Source organism: Vulpes vulpes, chromosome 9 (genome assembly GCF_048418805.1).
Source record: "Vulpes vulpes isolate BD-2025 chromosome 9, VulVul3, whole genome shotgun sequence".
Lineage (NCBI taxonomy): Eukaryota > Metazoa > Chordata > Mammalia > Carnivora > Canidae > Vulpes > Vulpes vulpes.
Genome location: NC_132788.1, coordinates 19,537,344 through 19,558,230, shown reverse-complemented (window position 1 = coordinate 19,558,230; position 20,887 = coordinate 19,537,344). Strand labels below are relative to the sequence as shown.

General features: G+C 40.3%; 1 protein-coding gene across 1 annotated transcript in view; it reads right to left on the bottom strand.

Annotated features, from left to right (window-relative positions):
* DOCK5 (dedicator of cytokinesis 5) overlaps positions 1–20,887 on the bottom strand; it is a 211,821-nt gene that overhangs the window by 74,283 nt on the left and 116,651 nt on the right. The window contains exons 14-22 of the mRNA XM_072719500.1: positions 18,695–18,819; positions 16,410–16,508; positions 15,073–15,145; positions 12,521–12,624; positions 11,341–11,524; positions 3,830–3,927; positions 3,509–3,598; positions 2,021–2,121; positions 188–322 (exon numbers count right to left, since the gene is read on the bottom strand). Coding sequence (XP_072575601.1) covers positions 188–322; positions 2,021–2,121; positions 3,509–3,598; positions 3,830–3,927; positions 11,341–11,524; positions 12,521–12,624; positions 15,073–15,145; positions 16,410–16,508; positions 18,695–18,819 — 1,009 coding nt within the window. The remainder of the gene's footprint in view (positions 1–187; positions 323–2,020; positions 2,122–3,508; positions 3,599–3,829; positions 3,928–11,340; positions 11,525–12,520; positions 12,625–15,072; positions 15,146–16,409; positions 16,509–18,694; positions 18,820–20,887) is intronic.

Genomic DNA, 20,887 nt, shown 5'->3' with positions numbered 1-20,887 from the left:
TTGAAAGGACTTTGCATGGGCCTTTCTAGAGGTTTCAGAGTCTACCATGATCTTTAGCCTTGCAGTTCTGAAATTTGGCAATTCCATGACCCAACCATGACTCACAGCGCTGAACATGACTGTGAGATTAAAGAAGTCCATGAAGAGAGAACAGACAGAATAAACATCTTACTACAGCTACCATTACCTTAAGTAAAGTACTCTAGATTGGATGATGAATCTAAACAAGTACTTTAGGGCTTTCAAAGCAGCAAAAAGCAATTCTGTCTTGCTGGAGTCATCTGCATTAGCCACATAGAAGTTCAGTACCTTGGAGAGTTTCCTTAAAAGAGAGAGAAAGAAAAATGTCAGTGGGGCAAAGTGGTATTCTGAGGTTTGGGGTATGTTGTATAGGAAGGGAATTTGGCATAGCAGGGGAGCCGAAATCATAACTATAATTACCTCTTGAGAATATGCCCTGGACAGGGAAATTAACTCCTTTGCAATCTGGTTTCCTCACTGCAGCCTAGATTTGGAGCTTCCCTAAAGCCTAGAAATATGGGTAGTTTCTTTCCTTTTGTAGGATTTTTTAAAAAGGATAAAAAATGAAAGTTGAAGGGATTCAAACCATGAAGGTATTTTAATCTCTAGTATGTTATACAGACATCCTCAGACGTTCCTGAAAGGAAGGGATTGTCTGCCTAATGTAGTCATCTTTTAAAAAGTCTAATTCCTGGCAGTCTGCCTCAATTCTCTGGGTTCCATAGAATGGAGCCAGATGGACACTTTTGTAAGCATGGGAAGAGAAGCTCAATCTGACTCTGGCTCAATCTGATAAGAACAACCATGGTTTCTGAGCATCACAATAGATAAAACTGTGCCGAGATGTCGATTGCTCTTTGTTTGTTCCCAGAGTCTAGGTATTTTCTTAATCATTTGCTAACTCACTGTTTTGAAGACACTAACAGTTTGCCTTTCTTTCTGTAAATCTCTGAGTTTTCATAGTATTAAGAAAAATCCACAGCACACATGTAGAACTTATAAAGTCTTGTAAAGAAACCCAGATTACTACCTCCTGGAGTATTTCATTTGGCTCACTTGCAGCTACTGCCTGCTTGGAAAATGAGGCTACTGGAGGCAAAGAAACCTATCACAAATGTATCTCCTGCTTCCCCCAACCCAGTGGGCATTATGCCCACCACATTCATCGGTGATTATGCTACGTAACACCTCTTTCCTGTCACATTTTAAAACATTTCTAGACCTCCCATGCAAATAAAACCCTGGAAAATCAGGTCAACAGCCAATCTGATAGATCTGCAAGAGCAGCGAGCATGATCTGGCATAAACCATTGTCAAAAAGATCTCTGCCGATCTCTACTACAATCCTGCCACTCTTTATCATGTTGTTCTGCATGGTAACTGGAATGCATGGGGGTGGGGGTGAGAGGCTACATATAATGTCGTGGTGAGGTAAGCTGAATATTAGTTGCTTTCCTGAGTCAGAGGCTTGTGAACCAAAGACAGAAAGGCTGCACTATAGAAAAGGCAGAGATCATTCTCATTTATATAAAGAAATATGTAATTGTCTCATATCCTCTATAATAAATTCTATAAAGCACTTGTGGGGTAGGGCTGAGGACATGACCCTCAGTTCTACCACACTTAGTCTTGCTTTAATCCACTGTTTGATCCCCTTGGGATTTCTAGCTAATCCTCCTGATGATCAACTCTCCTAAGATCCTGAGTATGATCTTCTGTCCTTGACTGTACTTCCAATGCCTTCAACTCCTCATCTCTATATGTTCTGGATTCTTAAATACATACAGCTTTATCTCTTCTGGATTGACCTTAATGCTTTTCCCAAGGTTGAAATACTTAAAAGGTTCTCTTTTTCTACCAGAGGAAGCTTAGAACAAGGTTCTGCACTTAAGGGGGGAACACTTACTCAGCTTATGCCCTTTGCATGTCTTAACAATCCAACCCTATGAGTCCAAACCCAACAATCTAACAGCAGGTAGTTCCCTTGAATCATACTTACACATATGCCAGAGTGGCGCTGAAGTGCTTGTAAATATAGGTTTCAAGGACAGGATTAAAATGCTGGAACTTGATGTCTCCTATCAGTGAGATGATAAATACCTGCCAAAGAGGAAAAGTATAAATAGCAGCACTATATGACCCCAGGCATTCTGTTAATAAGCTAGACGTTAACATCTTGGTGCCCTCTTTCTTGACCATATTTGCAGTGTTCCCACTTCACTTTTCCAGAGCTGAAGTCAGGTCTCGGGAATTTCTTTTTATTTAATATCAATAGAGAAACTATGATGTGTTAGGCACTGGGCCAAATGCTATAAAGAATCTAATAAGAGCCAGCCCCTGGCCTCAGGAAGCTCACTCTCTCAAAGGGAGGCCAGTGTGCAAGCAACATGAGTTAGGAAGATAGGAGAAGCAGCAGAAAGATACAGAAGGGATCTTCTGTGGGAAACATAAACTCTAACCCAGGAATGCAGTTAATGAGTTATTTCATGACCTTGTTCTTCTGATGGCATGAGAGTCCCCAGTAATTGAATTTCATCATCAGACTTTAGCCTCTCAATTTCCCCTTCTTCTGTGAATGGTATCCCTATCAGGCCCATAATCCACCAATAACCACAATGCACCTGCTGATGACACAAGAATGCAGAAGAAGGGCACCAGGGATGCCTGCAGGTACCCACTGTCACTTGCCCTGTCCCATGAAAATCTGCAGACCTCGTCCCACAGGACCTATAACCATTATTTTCCATCAATCTGGCCAGCTGTGATCCTAGCTCGAGTGTTTCTCCTCTTTATCTCACATTCTTAACCTCTGACAACTTCTTGAATGTATCAATTTCTCCACGCCACTGAGACACCTAACATTTTCTTGCTGCAACATCCAGGGAAATTCTGCATGGAATTTTAACCCCAACAACGAGAAAACAATGCTTGGCTTGGGTGTGTCCACTTCCCCTACTCCACCACAATTTGTAGCCTTCCAAGATTCTAAAATCATCTGTCCTTGTCGGGATCCCAGTTTTTGGAATGAGCTGTATGCTTAAGTACTCGATGTCACAAATTAAATTGTCTGCTGGGCTGTGTGTTATACAGAATGAGACTGACACTCATTTCTGATGTATGAATTCAGTCTCCCTTGTATGAACACACAAGCACACACAACACAGCCACAATCATCTTCGTTAAAGGTGTCTCCTAGTTTGTAACTAGATAATTTTAAAGTATGTTCAAGTGATTCCTGATTTCTAAGGTAACACAACACCTTGTTTATCTAATGAGAAAGAAAGTATGTCAAAAAGTAAGATCTAATAGGCAGCAGAAAAACAAAGACTTTGAACATAAGTCCATTGTTTCTAATTTAACTTCTAGGAACCAATCAGAGAGATGTATACAAACATGTATGCATATGCATCACAGACATGTATAATAGCAAAATATTAAACACTACATAGTCATGAGAATAAACTAGTTAATGTGCTTAACTGCTTACCAGTGCATCAAACACAAGGAAGTCATAGGTTTCATTGTCTGACATTTCCATCATTATGTTAAAAAGTGCATCTAGTGTATCTTGCAAAAACTGAAGATAAAAAAGAGAGAGGTTATTTCATGCTTTTAGTTCAGCTCCATACTGCAAAATTTCAGAGAAATTCAGTTACTACAGAATAAGCTTAAAAATAGCATTTCTTAAAAACTGGCACTTCTGCTTTCTGATGTAGATAAGTTTTATATTTCCAACCACTGATTTCCTTTGAAGTGTTGAAGTAACGATACAGTGACTGTATTTCTACTCCTGAATACATAAACATACCTTAACAATCTCGCCTCCATCCACTTCCATTAACTTCTTTAAGTTGTGTTTAATGTTCTGGGAATTTGAACGCCAATTTAATAAGCCCAACAGGTCAACTAGGAAGAATGACCACAAGTCATAAAATTAGACATGGAGTAGAGAAGTAACACACACTATTTCAGGATACAACTATAGAACTCTCCAGAAAAAAGATAATTGTTCTTAATAGGGGCTAATTCCTTGTGTATTTTTTTAAACTTATGGTCTCCTATTTAAAACAGAAAAAACTTTGTGGTCTTTTAGTCGTCAGAGAAAAAATTAACCACTAATACATAAGAACATAAAACTGAATTCCTGAATGGAATTCAAATTTCTGAAATAATGACATCATAGCCATATAGATGAAAAGTTGAAAATACTTTTTTTAAAAAAAGATTCTATTTATTTATTTGATAGGGAGAGAGCAAGCAAGACAAGAGCGGGGGAGGGGCAGAGGGACAGGGACAAGCAGATGCTGCACTGACATGGATCCTGACTGGGGCTTGATCCCATGACTCTGAGATCATGACCAGAGCCAAAATGAAGAATCAGATGGTTAGCCAACTGAACCACAGGGGCCCTGAAAGCACTCTCAAATAAACTTTATACCTTCAATTTGCTGCATTGCCTAATTTGTCCTTTGCCACCATGCGTATCTCAGTGGATGCAAAGGGAAAAGGGAACTTATATACATGCACTAATGCATTTTTTTTTCAAGATTTATTTGCTTTAGGGAGTGAGTACGAGCAGGAGAGAAAGAACGAATCTCAAGCAACTCTGTGCTGAGCGTGAAGACTGATGCGGGGCTTGATCTCGACCCTGAGATCACAACCTGAACTGAAACCGAGTCGAACGCTTAACCAACTGAGCGACCCAAGTGCCCCACACTAATCCATTTAAACGCTGCAACCACATTGTAATGACTTCATTTTTTCCATTTTTGAATTGAGGAAACTGAGGTCTTATGAAATTAAATTACTTGCCTTAGGTCACACAACTGCCAGGGAGTGCTATGAATGGAATTTAATTATAGATTTATCAGATTCCAAAAAATCCATGTCCTTGCTACTCTATCATACTACCTCCCCAGAGTTCTTCAAAGAAACAAGCAAGCAAATTAGATAGGTTGCTATTTCAAAGGAAGGCAGAGGGACGCCTGGGTGGCTTGGCGGTTTGGCGCCTGCCTTCGGCCCAGGGCCTGATCCTGGGGTTCTGGGATCAAGTCCCATGTCAGGCTCCCTGCATGGAGCCTGCTTCTCCTTCTGCCTGTGTCTCTACCTCTCTCTCTGTATCTTTCATGAATAAATAAAATCTCTAAAAAGAAAAATCAAAGGAAGGCAGAACTGACTCATGATCCTTGGGGTAAGACCAGGAAAGAAATCTTGAGGTGTATTTGGACTTAAAGTGCAGATTTATGAATCTTTAAGCCATTTATAGCTTTTATCAATGCTAAAAATGTCACAAGGAAATATAATAGGCATCTGGGCTATTATGGTTTTATTACTTTGTTTAGAGTATTAAGCTACTATTCTAATTTACAGAGCATTATCTAGTATAAGTAGCAACACATGCTTTTTAATCAATGGACTTGTGTAACATACAGAAATTGTTGAAAACATACTGTTCATTAGAACAGTCAATTTACTTCATGAGTGTTTGTTTTATTAGCTTGCATATTGTTTGGTTCCTGGGAAACCTCCAAAACTCAGTGCCTAGAGACTCTCCACTGTCAACAGAATAAAGTTGCAATACTACTCACAGAAGGCGGTGAGGCTCCACCCATGGCCTTCCTGCCCACAGTTCTGTTACCCCTCAGCAGCCAGGCAGATCAACTCACTACTCCCCAGACTATGGCATGCTCTGATAGATCCATGCCTTTGCATATAGTCTTCTCTTCATTTGAAATGCCCAGAAATACTTTAATACTATGTATGTGGTAAGCTCATCCTTATGTTTAAGACCCACCTCAAATTATGGGAAGACTTTCTCTGGGAAGACTTTGTCAATCATCCTGGGCTATTTGTACTCCTTCCTACATAAACATATGCATATCCATATACCAACATTACAAATAATAAAGACACACTTCATATTTCTTTGGCCCTTTCCATAGACTTGAGCCACTTGAGGACAGGAACCATATTGCATTCATTGTAATACCCCGTCAGGAGTGCCAGGCACCCAATAGGTGTTCAGCACGTTTGATTAAAGAATGAACGAATGGGTGGAAAGGGAACCACCAGCCCTGAAGAAACTCAACACAGTTTTTGGATTCACTCATTTGTTCAATGAGCATTTAGTAACTGACATTGTGCTGGGCTTATCTACTAGGCACTGCCCACTTCCACCCTCCCATCTCCTATTTCTGTCAGAGGCTAGTCAATGCTACCACTCCATTTGTTTGTTTTTTTTTTTTTAATTTTTATTTATTTATGATAGTCACACACAGACAGAGAGAGAGAGAGAGAGAGAGAGAGGCAGAGACACAGGCAGAGGGAGAAGCAGGCTCCATGTACCGGGAGCCCGACGTGGGATTCAATCCCGGGTCTCCAGGATCGTGCCCTGGGCCAAAGGCAGGCGCCAAACCGCTGCGCCACCCAGGGATCCCCCACTCCATTTGTTACTTCACTCTACCAGTTGCTGCCTGAGGAAAAGGATCTAGATACTTCTTCAGGATGAAGAGTCACCCAGCAGCTTTAAGTATCTGCAAACCACCCCTCTATCAGCCAGAGATTTACACCCTAGAAATATTTGCATGCCACCTCACTGCCCATGTCAGGAATTTGGTTGTTGTCTGGTGAATCATAAGGTCCTGGAGTAGAAAAGTGGCAGTACTTTGTTAGAGCGAAGTCCTCAGACTTCCTATGCTCCTGAGATTCTTGGGGGCTGAGGCATATAGCTCTAGTTAATTCATGTCAATTGCTATATAGTATCTCTCCTACTGTGTGGATGGGATGTACCACAATGTGCTTGTCCAGTCCACAGCTGATAAGCATTTGAGTTGCTTGCAGTTTTTTTTTTTTCCTATATATCACAAACAATTCTGCTATGAACATTCTCATGCATCTTCTGGTTTCCAGGTCCAACCATCTCTGGGGAATGTAAGTAGAATGGAATTTCTGGATCATCCCGAATGACCATCCAAATGTTATCCAAAGTCACCTCAACTTATGTCCCTACCCAAAGTATTTAAAAATTCAGGATACTCTTGGGGGGGGGGGGGGCAGGTACCTGGGTGGCTCAATTTGTATAGCGTCTGCTTTTGGCTAAGGTCATGATCCTGGGGTCCTGGGATGGAGCCCCTCATCACACTCCCTGCTGTGGGAAAGCTGCCTTTGCCTCCCTTTCTCTCAGTCTCTCATGAATAAATAAATAAAATCTTAAAAAAAAAAAAAAAAAAAGGAATTCAAGATACTTTGAATGATAATCCCCAAATTTAGGCTACTTTAGGGAAAGGATTAGAGACCATAACACTTAAAAAAGAAACGAAAAATAAAAAACCCTAAGTTTTGGAGTTACAAATATCTATTTTCAGACCTGTGTCTGAACTTTCAGACCTGTGTGTTCACTATTTATGAACTTAGGCAAAATATTTTGGCACTTGAGCTCAACTCTCTGATCAGTAAACAGGAGAATAATGACAATGCTGGTGTCTTCATGTGCTAGAGTGTTGCAGGGTAAAATAAGATTATGCTGGGAATCCCGTGGCACCAGGCCCCACACCTATAGGGACCTGCACTTCCCCTCTCCTTTTATTGGAGCCACAAAATGATTCTCACCCTCCATACCCGCCCAGCAACAAATGATCCCATATAATTTGGGTCTGATCTAGCTTTGAAAAAATTTATAAATCAAGAGTCTACAAGCTCTGTTTGTAACAAAGGCCAGTGGCTTTTAACCTTTTGAGTCTGAATAGTCCTTTGTAAGGCTAAGGAGAAATGCCCTTGGTTATGGTCTCTGTGAAAGAACAGCTACCCTCTTTACCAGCAAATAGTCTTTTGGCGTTGATGCTTTCTTACTGTTCTTCATCTTCTTGGAATACATTAAATTGGTTCCTTAAAACTTCCACCAAATAAGAAGAAAGCAAATACACGAACCACCCACTGTCCTTATTATCAGTATTTGTCCCTTGGAATGCCCCATGTCTCTGGATGGTTGGGATGTCCTGCTGTTCTCTTCACTTTTCCCATATCTGTCCTCTCTTGTGTGGCCATGGGGCAGCATACATTTCCCCCTGGTTCCGATGCATTTGTTTCAAAAACCTTCTTTAGGATAGGTTATAATGTAAGATTTTTGTTTTGTTTGGTATGTTGAGGTTTTTTTGAGACCTAAACACTAGAAATGGGGAGGACAAGAAAGTAGAGGGCAGTTCCATCTGATGGAACTTTCTGGAATGACAGTGATATTGTGTATCTGCTGGCCAACCCAAAAGCCACCAGTAACATGAAACCACATATACCTGAAAAGACACTAATGCAACCAGGGAACTATTCATATTTTCTTCTGCTACTAACTACATTTCATAAGTTCCAGGTGCCTGATGGCTGCCACAGGGGGATAGCAGGGCCTTAGAACATCTAGAAGATAAGCAACATAGGTATCAGCAAATCAAGTGTGTGAGCTGAGTACTGCCACCTGTCCATACACTTCCTGTATTTTTGACTGCAGGTAATAATAAATTTAACCATATGGTTATCTTTCATGGAAATTCCTTCTGTTTTTCATCATAAGTCACCCACTTTGATCACTTGTTTTACTTGAAATCGAATCTCTGGAAAGGATATTAGATAAATGCCATCTCTCTTGACGATCCCTTGCAGGCCCTAAAAGAACATTAATGCTTTGTACTGTCTGTTTCCGTACTTACAAAAATAACATTTTAACATTTCATAGTTAAAAGTTTGGAAAATAAACAGACAGAGCACAGAAAATAAACACTGTCCCAACTTTGGGTGTCTTTCCTTTTAGTCTTTTCTTGTTGACATATAATGAGACTGATGATGACAATGGTGACAGCTAATATTCACATAGTGTTTACAATGAGCAAGACACTTGTTTTTCTCTCTTTTTAACTTACTTCATTATTTGAAATGTATAGTCGCACTACTATCTTTTTTAAAAAAAGATATTTATTTACTTATTTATTTGAGAGAGAGAAAAAGAGCACTTACAAGTGCACAGCACAAGCAGGGGGAGGGGCAGAAGGAGAAGTGGACTCCCCGCTGAGCAGGGAGCCCTACCAACCGGGACTCAATCCCAGGACTCTGGGATCATGACCTGACTCAGAGGCAGACACTCAACCGACTGAGCCACCCACGTGCCAAACATTATTGCCTTTTTAAAGATGAGGAAATCAAGTCACAAAGAGATCACGCAGCTCACCTGAAATGAAACAGTTAGTGGCAGAACTTGAACCTAAACCCAGGCAATTGGCTCCAAATCGTCGACATGTATCTAAATACTAGAATTATAACCCTCCTAGTGTTAAAGTTTTCATGTGTTTGATTACATTTTGAAATGTATTTGGTAGTTGCACATTTAATTACATGATAATGCCCCCAGTTATTGGACATTCAGATTGTTTCCACTATTCCTCTATTATGAGTAATAATAAGGAAATATCTTCATACATGAATCTTTGTGCTTATCTTTCCCTGTTTACTTAGGTTTAAATTCTAGGGGTGAGATAATGGGGTCAAAGGGTCTAAATACATTCAAAACCTCTGACACACCTTCTAAATCATCTTCCATAAATACTATACTATTTAACCCAGTACCAGCAGTTTATCACATTTGCTTTTTCCCTAAGAAGGACTAGGTCACTGATACAATTTTGTCCTATCTTCTATGAAGCTCAAAATGTTTTCTGGCTTAAGGGATACCTGGGTGGCTTAGCGGTTAAGTGTCTGCCTTCAGCTTAGGGTGTGATCCTGGGGTCCTGGAATCGAGTCCCATATCGGGCTTCGTGCATGGAGCCTGCTTCTCCCTCTGCCTGTGTCTCTACCTCTCTCTCTGTGTCTCTCATGAATAAATAAATCTAAAAAAAATGTTTTCTGGCTTTTGTTTTTTTTAATAGACTTTATTTTTCTAAGCAGTTTCAGGTTTACTGAAAAATTAAGCACAGAGTACAGAGAGTTCCCACATATGCTCTCAATGCTCCCCAGCTCCCCTACTATTAATATCTTGCAGTAACGTGCTATATCCGTTATAACCAATGACCTAATATTAGTGGTGTTTATTAACTGAAGTCCATGGTTTATGTTTGGGTTTACTCTGTGTAGAACATTCTGTGGGTTCTGACCAATGCAGAATGCCATGCATTCACGTATCCATCACAGGATCCTACAGAATAGCTTTACTGCCCTAGAAATCCCCTGTACCCTGCCTGGTCACGCCTCTTCCTCTCCCTGAGGCCTCTGCCACCTTGAAACTCTTCACTGAATCCATGCTCTTCACTGAATCCATGGTTTTGCCTTTTGTCTGGCTTAATTCCCGGTGAGTGTGTTTTTACTTTCACAGATGTATCAGCTCTGCACTTCACTCTGTTGAGTCTGGCCACTTGTCCAAGTTGAAATACTATCCATGTTCTCTAGCCAACCATGATTCATCAAAACAAACAATACTGACCCCTTTTAAAGATCAACCAACATCTGATCCCTGAGTGTACCTTACGTCTAAACTGTTTTGTCTACCCCTTAGCACTTCTGTAAGGCAGAGTCTCAACCATACTGCTCACCCAAATCTAGGAGGCCAAAGTGACTAATCCTCTATATGTTGCAGGGGTTGTAGAATTTCTTAGGCAAGTACCTGAAGTTCCTGATTCTTGGTTTACTATGTTCAGCAGGACTCCTTACTTTTAAGTTAATTGAAGGAGAAGCTGCTATTGGATATTAAAGCCATCACAGACACAAGAGAAGTGAAAATTGGTATCAGAGATTTCAAGAAGGAGCAAAGTGGAGCCCATCTGAACTCTTCAGTTGATTTTATGACTGCTTGGGGGAAAAAGAAAAAAAAAAAAAAAACAATGGAAAAGAGGAGGCTCTGTGGGGGGCAGATGGAATTCTAACAGGAAACCCTCCCTGCTCTTGGCCATACCTGTTTGGGCAAGAGACTGGTTCTTTCTCTCTGCCAGTATTCTTCCCCTTATTACTAACATCTGTTCTTTCATACATTTCACAGAGTAATTAGAATTCTTTGCTGCCTTGAAGGAAGGAAATGTGAGAGCTAAAAATTTTTTTCAGCCTCTGTTAATGACTACATTACAGGTTATGATACTAAAAAAATACCCAAATACTTTTCATCCTATTTGAAAGATACTTCAAGATAACCTCAGAATGAGCGTTAGTTTTGAGAATGCCATGTGAAGAACAGAGAGTAAAATCCAAAGGGCCCAGCATCTCATGTAGGAAGACACAGCCCCATGTCTTGGTTGGACCCAGGGGGCCCAAACAGAAAACTCAGTATGGTATCAGTGTGGTCACCACACCTACCGTTCTGGGTGAGTTTTGTGGAGCAAATGAGGGTGGCAATCTGAAAGCTGTCTTTTGTGTTATCCTTGGCTGGGGTAAAGTTGGCCAGGGTTTTGGATGCTTGGAGTTCTTTTTCTTCCATCTCTACCTTGGATCCAGGCAGGGTCAGATAGAATTTAGCATCTTCCATTTTCTTGTTGTCACCCTGAAAAGGATGCATGTTAGGGTCACCAAATGATGGGCAAAATCTCTTAGGTGCAAATAAAAGTAGTTCTATCATGAACACAGTGCATTTCCAGGGTGTGAAATAAGGTTTTCTCAAATTATATTTAATGTTCCTTCCAACTCTAAGACACTGTGATACTTTTCCAGGGTTTGAGCCCAGAAATAGTTTCAACACTGAATAAATATGGAATAAGTTGTGAACTACAAACTGAGAACATCCTAAAACTCTGCTATAAATAAATAAATATTAAGGAATGAAGCTGGATTTCATTTTCTTGAACCTATAAGTGGTCAGAATGATACATCATTGGGTTGATGAGTTACTGGATTCACTGGAAAGGAACAGTTTGCCATGCCTTCCAAAAATATTTGTGAAGTAAGGAGCTGTTACAGGAAGAGCCATACCAGGTAGATGCTGCTCAAAGAAGCTACTACCAGTTCTGTGATACTGTTAGATGAATGAGGCCTTATTGCATCAACTCTCCACTAGAAAATCTCAGAAGATAATTCCACAGCAGTTAAAGAGTGAGGATCAAACTGCTAGGGAAGGAAGCAAGGCCCCCTACTAGAGAAATGGTGCCTGGCTCTTGGTGATATGAAAACCACATCCTACCACACCTACCACACCTACCACACCCCAGCCAAGCCCAACAGTGAAACTATCTCTGTTCCATACAGGATGATGCAGAGGAGAGGAAACAGCACAGCCCTTGACCATTCACTGCTGCCTAATGCCACTGTAGGAAAGGGAGACATTCTTCAGAGGCCTCAATAATAATATAATTCACTCCTTACATAAAGGGGATGGGAGACCATGTCGCTAGAGAGACCAGAGCCCTCTGCTTTTCTGGACGTTAAGGGGCAAACACAGCTCTAGAGAGGTTTATAGACATAAAAACTGGAGCCTTAACAACCAATTTCAGAGGGAGGAAATATTTCCTAAGCAATATTTTGAGCCTTGTTCTGTTAGCACTACCTTATAAACCACCAGGTCATGCCTCCCATCCTGCAGAGTGGTGCCATCCGGGTTCATCAGTTTCACGAAGGCCACTCCAAAGGCTCGCTCCGATTTATCTCTGGCTGAAAAGACAGAAATAGATGTCTGAGCAGTGCAGAAAGATACCAGGAAGCATTGCCTATGATGGATGCTTTCACATTTTGCTCCAGGGTGTGATATTCAATCATGCTATAATCAACACTGTTCAGCAAGCTACAATAACCCATCTGTACTGTGCATGTCACAGGAAATATTCCCCAAACTGAAATCTTCTAGTATCTCCACATATGTGTTTCTCCCTGCATTTGCAAATGAATGAGACCAGCAATTACCCAATCATCTAAATAAAAAATGTGGATGTTGACTTTGACTCCAACCCCACGTCAAGTGCATGTCCTGAATACCTCTGAAACCTGTGCCTTTTCCCTCCATCCCTTCTGTTCCTACCCTAGTTCTTGTCAAGCCTTCCCTGTATTTCTAGAGGATCTCTCCAAGCAGTCCTTTTCAACCCCAACACTTTCTCCATGCTGCAGCCAGAATGAGATTTCCAAAAGCAGGTCTAACCAGGTCAACTATGCTGCTCCAAAATGCCTTCATGAAATATCTCATTTCTGTTGCTTTAAGATAGAGTTGGTGAAGTATTAATTATACTCCAAGGTTTATTATGCAGGAGAGTCCAGCCTCCCCAAGAAAAAGTCCCTCTCCCTGGATCTTTAGGTGTTGGCCTCTGGCCTGTTTCTGTCCCCTAGTTAGGTGTCAATGTCTAGGGCAACCTGTGCCCTATTCTCATCAAAGGCACAACTCTGAGGTTTGCTGTGGCTCACATGCCCCTGGATCAGCTGAGTAGTAAACCATTGTAAATTACATTACAATCTGCTTATTCTTTCTCCTGTTGGTGGCCGTTAGGCTATATCCAATTTGGCAATATTATGAATAGAGCTGTTATAAACATAGAAAACCACAACCACCATCACCACCACCCACAAAACACCTTTTAATGGCTCCTCCATAACATGGTTCAAAATAACCACCATCCTTCACAATGCTGCTCCAGCTTGCCTAGATATCGACTGCTGAGGGGTCAACCCAGGCTGTGTCACTCTCCAGGCCTGTGGCCCTGGGCAAGTATCTCATTACTCTGCTCAGTTTCTTTTTTGTGTAAATGTGGATAAAATTTCTATCATACTGGATTACTGTGGACACCACACAGTGTATAAATACAGATTCACTTTAGTATTTCATACAAACCAAGGGCTTGATAAATGCTAGCTCAGTTATTATGTAGAACCATATGAAATTGCTGATATTTGACTACTTGATATGGACCTACAAAAATAGCAATTTCGTGGGGCTCAATCTAATATTAGGACTGCTCCCACTTCAGCCCTAGGGCATTCACTTTGTGGCTTTCAAACACGTTTCTCCACTGTCAGTGTTCACTGGCTAAAAGCAATTTCTTCTCTACCTCCAAGTCTCAGAATGTAGACTTCACACATAAATCCCAGAAGGGGTGGGATGCTATGCTCCACACCCCTTTACAACTTGTTGCTGGTGTAGGATATACCACACTGTTCTGGCTTTACTTGCTTTTTTTTTTCTTGCTCCTCTTCCTAGCCAGCCTAACAGAGACTTCAAAGCATGACCCAGCTCCTATCATAGTTCCAGGGCCCGGCCTACAGTCCAGTATGTGGATGGTGTTCAGTAAATTCAGTTTGGAATGAAGAATTGCATGTTTATATGGTGTTGAATAAGACATTTCCAGAAATGTATGATCTATCTGAATATAATCAATTTTCTTCTTTGTTCACACTTTTGAGTAGTCATTTCACAAACTGGGATCTAAGACTTGAAGTAGTTTTCTCATGGAAAAAAAATTTAATTTGAGGAGACATCAACAGGTTTGCTTGCTGTAGGACTTCTCAGCAATATGGCAACAAACAGTGTGAATGTCTAAGAGAGAGAGATAACATACAGCATTTCCTATTCCTATTTGGCTGTGAAACTCTTTTTGCTATAGAGCATCTATTAATGTCATACATTCAGGGGAAATTCTTTTTTTAGATTTTTATTTAATTTCAATTTAGTTAATATACAGTGTATTACTAGTTTCAGAGGTAGAGTTCAGTGATTCATCAGTTGCATATAACACCCAGTGCTCATTCCATCATGTGCCCTCCTTAATGCCCATCATCCAGTTACCCCTTCCCCCACCCACCTCCCCTCCAGCAACCCTTAGTTTGTTTCCTAGAGTTAAAGAGTCTCTCATGGTTTGCCTCCCTCTCTATTTTTATCTTATTTTATTTTTCCTTCCCTTCCTCTATGTTCATCTGTTTTGTCTCTTAAATTCCACATATGAGTGAAATCATATGGTATTTGTCTTTCTCGGATTTCCTTAGCACCAACAAATCTTGAAGTAATGATGCTAAGTATCTATTTACCAAGCATTTTGTTTTCCAGACCCACAAAAGCACTGTCAAGCAAGAGAATTTTTTTTTTTTAACAGAAATATGTTGTAGCCTTCTAGTACTTACATTCCTGAGATGACCTATGTCGGAAGGTAAATCTTATATGGCAGCGAGTAACTTCTTCTATAGGAATGGATACCTACATAATAATAAGAAACTTATTATTTATATTGTTTATATATACACAGTATGTTGTGCTCTTTGCTCGTTTTACAGAATTAGACTCATTTTTAGTATCTTATTACAGCACTGATTCCTACAGAGTGAGATTTGGATTTGGATCCATTCAAAGCAGATTTAGTCATTTTCAAAACCTAAAGAATCTCAAGAGAAATCCTCTTGGCTGTTTATCATATATTCTGAGGATGGAGATATTACAAGTTTCTAGTACTTTCTCAAGTACAAAAAGGATCAGTACTTTGGGGTCTCTCCTGTAGGAGCTTTCAGATGTCAAGATCAATTATATATTGATGTAGTAGTAATTAGTGTTCATAACAGAAGGAAAAGATAAAACACTGGGGACCAGGAAGCTTTTTGCTGTTTACATATACAGAATAGACAAGGAATACAGAAGTACGTGGCAATGAAAAGAGTAGAGAGTTTGTATAGCATGATTAGTGAAATATTATCCAAGTACCTAGAAGCCCATTTCTGAAGAACTTTTAATGCTTTGAGATAAGTAGTTTAAAAAAGCACAATCTAAATCTGTTATAAATGGCATGTTCCAAAGCATAGGAAGTATATAAAATTGAGGAAAATGGTTACTTCTTCATTGAGATATTAGCGCGATTTTTTTTTCCAAGTTCTCTATGGAGAGCTCATAAGACTTTGACAATCCAATTTGACAATCTGGGATTCAGAAGTTAGGTTTGGACACTAAGCAGTTACAGGACCTTGGGAGGTCACCTGACATTTCTGAGTCTTAGTTACCTAATCAGAAAGGGCGTTACCACACTGTTTTAGCCACAGGGCTATTGAGCGACTCACAGGGGATGGCTTATCTAAAAAGCACTTGGGAATATGTAACACACATATTTAAATTGAAAAGAGGCCCAGAAAACTTGGTTAGAGGCCAAGAAGACAAAAAAATGTTAGGCAACTGCTTGCAGAGTGTGAAAATTTCCATTTGGTTTTGGATCATCTTGGCAGCCTATTACAGCATTACAACTGCAAGTGTCTCTAGTCAAATTTTTACACATTTATCAATGAGAATGTTATTTATTTAAGAATTCTGAGTTAAAGATAAATACTCTCATGCAGAATTGTACCAATTCATTTCCTCTAGGACACCACAGGCAACCTATGTATAACTTCAGGATAAAGAAGGAATGATTTGTGGGTAAAAAAAAAGGAATCTAAATGAGGTTTAATATATGATGGAGATTACAAGTAGCACATCTCACCTTGACAGTTTCATACCAACAGGGCTGCTTGACTTGGTAATAGACTACTGATTTGTATTCTGAAATACCTTCATATCCAGCACCAGGATGAATTGCTTTCTTTGGATGCAAAGAAAAGAATGAAAAAAGGATATTTTTTATTATTTTTTATTTTAATTCCAATATAGTTGACATACAGTGTTTATATTAGTTTCAGATGTATAATACAATGATTCAACAATTTTATACATTACTCAGTGCTCATCACAAGTGTGCTCTTAATCCCTATCCCCTATTTCACCCATCTCCCACCCACCTCCCCTCTGGTAGCCATCTGTTTGTTTTGTATGGTTAAGAATCTGTTCCTTGGTTTGTCTCTCTCTTTTTTCCCCTTTGCTCATTTGTTTCGTTTCTTAAATTCCACATATGAGTGAAGTCATATAATCTTTGTCTTTCTCTGAGTGACTTATTTCACTTAGCATTATACTCTCTAGCTCCATCCATTTTGTTGCAAATGACAAGATTTCATTCTTTTTGATGGATGAGTAATAATCCACTGTATGTATGTATGTGTATATATATGAACATATATATATGTTTTCTTTATCTAGTCATCAGTCGATAGACACTTGGGCTATTTCCAAAATTTGGCTATTGTACATAATACTGCTATAAACATAGAAAAGCATGTATCCCTTTGAATTAGTGTTTTTGTTTTTGAGGGTAAATACTTAAAGGGATAATTTTGTATTTTGAGGGTAAATACTAAAAAGGGGTAATTTTATCTAGAAAAATAAGAGCACTCCACACATCATACATGGGCTGTCTACCCTCCATGTGGCCAGTACATGCCTCACACTGGCACACATCAGCCGATCACATTTAGAGACTGAAGAATAGGATAAGAATGAGTTTTGGTCTACCACCTTCTTTGAGGGTATAAGTGGTATATAACTGTGGTAGGACTTAAGGAACCCAGCATCACCATAACACGCCTCCACTGTAAACTTTATTCTCTTTTCCATCTGCAGCCATATATTCTCTTTCTTTCCTCTTCCTTTTTCTCTCAGGGAGCAGAGGCCCAGTAAGGGTGACCTGGAGCTATGGCACACAAGCAGACGACCACTGTGTGAGGTCCTATCCATGTACTGAGTTAAGGACCTGGTGTCTAGGTAGAGGATGTTCATGAAAAATCAGAGATATGTCTTTTCCTGGTAATGAGCCACTTACTTCAGTAGAACCAGGTCTCTAAGGAAGCACTTCCAAGCTAGTTAGCAAAGCTGTAAAGTACACAGTCAGGGGAAGATGTATACTTGAACTCATGGGGCTCCAGGGCTCTATCAATAGCACAAAGAAGTCACTCTCAAACCAGGACTACCATACTGTTTGCTCCCCTACCACAGAATAGGACTTGACTCAGTCAACTGCTGCTTTCAAAGATGATAACGTCCATGGGAAAGTGATGGGGATATGTATTCCACTGTGCCCACAAACACCTTTGTGAGAGAGGCTTCCAGAGAGTGTAGGTCTTCAATTCCAAAGAAGGTAACTAGAGGTAACAATGACTCATACAAGGGGAACTGGATCTCAGCTGGGACTATGAGGGCCTCCTACCTCTCTTTCTGCCTGACGTCAGAATCAACACTCACTACACTTTTCCATCTGGACAGGATGCTGCCACGGTTGGAGGACTTCCAGGAGGAAGAAGGAAGAGGAACTCCTGAAAGCCAGGATACCTAGATCTAGTCTGACCTCCTCCAATGACCTCTGTGTTTCCACGAGGAGACAGCTTGCCCCTTGTGGACTGTAGTTTCATAATTACTAAAACAAAATCTAAAGACCAGTCTGTGGTAGTCAATGTGACCCAAGAGTCTTGCCAGTTTAAGAGCTCTCTCCTGGGTGCATCTCCTCTGGTTCTGTCTCCTCGGTTCAGGCAGCATGCTCTTCAGTGCCATCCAGGCACCCATGCCACCTCGCTCAAGCCCCACGGGGACTTACCGGGCTTCAGAGTGCCCAAATAACTTGAAAACAATATAGAATTTCTGGATCAGAAGCATACCCATGAATCACTAGTAGCTGGATATATTTCTTAGCAGAGGAGAAAATAAGAATAAAAATAAGAATCTAAGTGGGTTTATTAGTAAACTTGGTAAATTGCTAATCACAAATTTAACAGGTTCCATACTTTTTCCTTGTGAAAAAGCAAAAGCATATGAACGTGGAGAGCCATTTGCCTCAAACCAAAGTCCTGAGTTGTTGTAAAGAAGTGTGTGAGGGCAGCAGGATTTCTGGGTGGTCCCACATACCTCCAAGAGCTTGCCCTCCTCATCATACACAGACATGGTCACTTCCACGTTCTTTGGCGTCTTCTTTTTTCCTTTGTCAAACTCTCCATGGATCAAGGTGACATAAATATCATTCCGAACATCACCTACAACAGGACAACCCACCTGTGAGTGGTGCTGAGAAGTCATTTTTAATTCAGGATGTAATAAGATATATAAATAAAATATGAATTGCCCTGACTTCATAGGGAGCTATTCATATAGCAGAAGTTTTTATATGTATTGTCCTCTTCAGCTGTCCTATCATTCCATACAAACCAAAGTGTCTTTAAAATGCAGTGTTTTATTTTTCTTAAAGGTTTTGTTTATTTATTCATAAGAGACACAGAGACAGGCAGAGACATAGGCAGAGGAAGAAGCAGGCTCCCTATAGGAAGCCTGATATAAGACTCGATCTCAGGATCCCAGGATCATGACCTGAGCCAAAAACAGATGCTCAACCACTGAGCCACTGAGATGCCCCAAAATGCAGTGGTTTAAAATGAACTCCTTCCAATAGTAATTCTTTGTTCTATTTATTAATAACTGCTGTCTAACAACAAGTACACAATGTATCTTATTAGGTTACAGTGGCAGGTTTTTTTTTCAATAATGCCTTGGAGGGCAGTATTTTCACACATCTGAAAATAATGAAAGCTAATGTTTATTGGGTGTTTCCTCTGTGCTAGGCACTGTTCAATGTGACTTATAGGTAATAATTTATTTGATACATATAATAACCGGATGAGATAAACATTGTTTCTAAAAGCCTGTAGAATACTTTGTTTATTTAAATCAGTCTAATTGTTTTTACCAGTATCATGCACACTTTGAGCACTTTGCATTCTCATCACTCATCTGTTTAGAAGGAAAATTAAGATCTTGCCCACAGTTGCTTAAGGTGAGACAAAAGGGGCTTATTCATACAGCACAGTTGGAAATCTTAATTAACATATACTTTGTAACTGACTATTGTGTTAAAGCAACTGCACTGGTAACATTTGTCCCAAAGTATTAAGAATTTGAGTGAAAATTTATTTATAAGGATATTCACTGTGGTGCTGTTTACAAAAGTGAAAAGTTGGAAAATCCTTAGTTGCCAACAATAGACAGCTGTCTGATGTATAATGTACCATACATTATGGTACAATCAGATGAGATAATATTCATTTATTCCTGTAAAAAACTGATGAGCACCTACTCTGTACAAAGCACTGTGCTAGGTGCCTGGGAGACGATGGTGAGCCATGCACCAGCCTTACTCTCACACAGATCTAGTGGGGAAGAGAAGCATTATCAGATAATCATAGGACAAAGTGAATCATTATCAATGAAGAAAAACTCTAGGCTCTGTGAAGGCATAACACTAAGTCTCAACTGTGTCTGGAGGGTGTGGGAATCTTTACTCTGAACTGACACTGGAGGAAGGAGAGTAAGAGGGAGAGAAAATAGCATGTGCAAAAGGTCCAGAGGCAGTAGACAGAGTATTGCGGTCCAAACATTAATGGTTGGCAGTAGCTAAATGGCGGCAGTAGCTACAATTAATGTGGTGGCAATGGAGAAAGGGAGAGGGGGACAGCTTTGAGAGGCCTCTAAAGGTAAAACTGGCAAGTCTTAGACACTTTTTTTGTGTGAGGCCTAAAGAAAGGGAGGTTTGGCAGTGCAACTGGATGGATGTGGGTGCCATTCTCTTAGATAAAACACATCTGAAAAGCCAGTCTGGATGCGGAGGATTGCAAGTTCCAAATGGGGATTTTGAGACAAAATTCACCAGTTAAAGAGAAAAGAGTGATCCAGTGAGGCAGGAATAGTACCTACTCAAGTCCCGAGGCAGGAAGTGGTTGGATCTATGGTAACAGAGTTCAAAGGAGCGGTTTTGAGGGCACAGACAGGAATTTAGAGGCAACTAACATACCGAGGGAAAATGAGAGGATGAGATCACATAGGAAGAAAATATAATTATGAGAAGGAGAAGAGGCCTGTTATGGACTCGAGCATTCTCCCTAAATTCACATGCTGAAGCACTCACCCCTAGTACTTCCACATGTGATGGTCCTTGGAGACAGACCCCTTAAACAGGTGATGGGTAAGATGAGGTCATATGGTGGGCACCAATCCTGTATGACTGGAATCCTCATAAAAAGAGATTAGACCCAGGGGTGACCATGTGAGGAC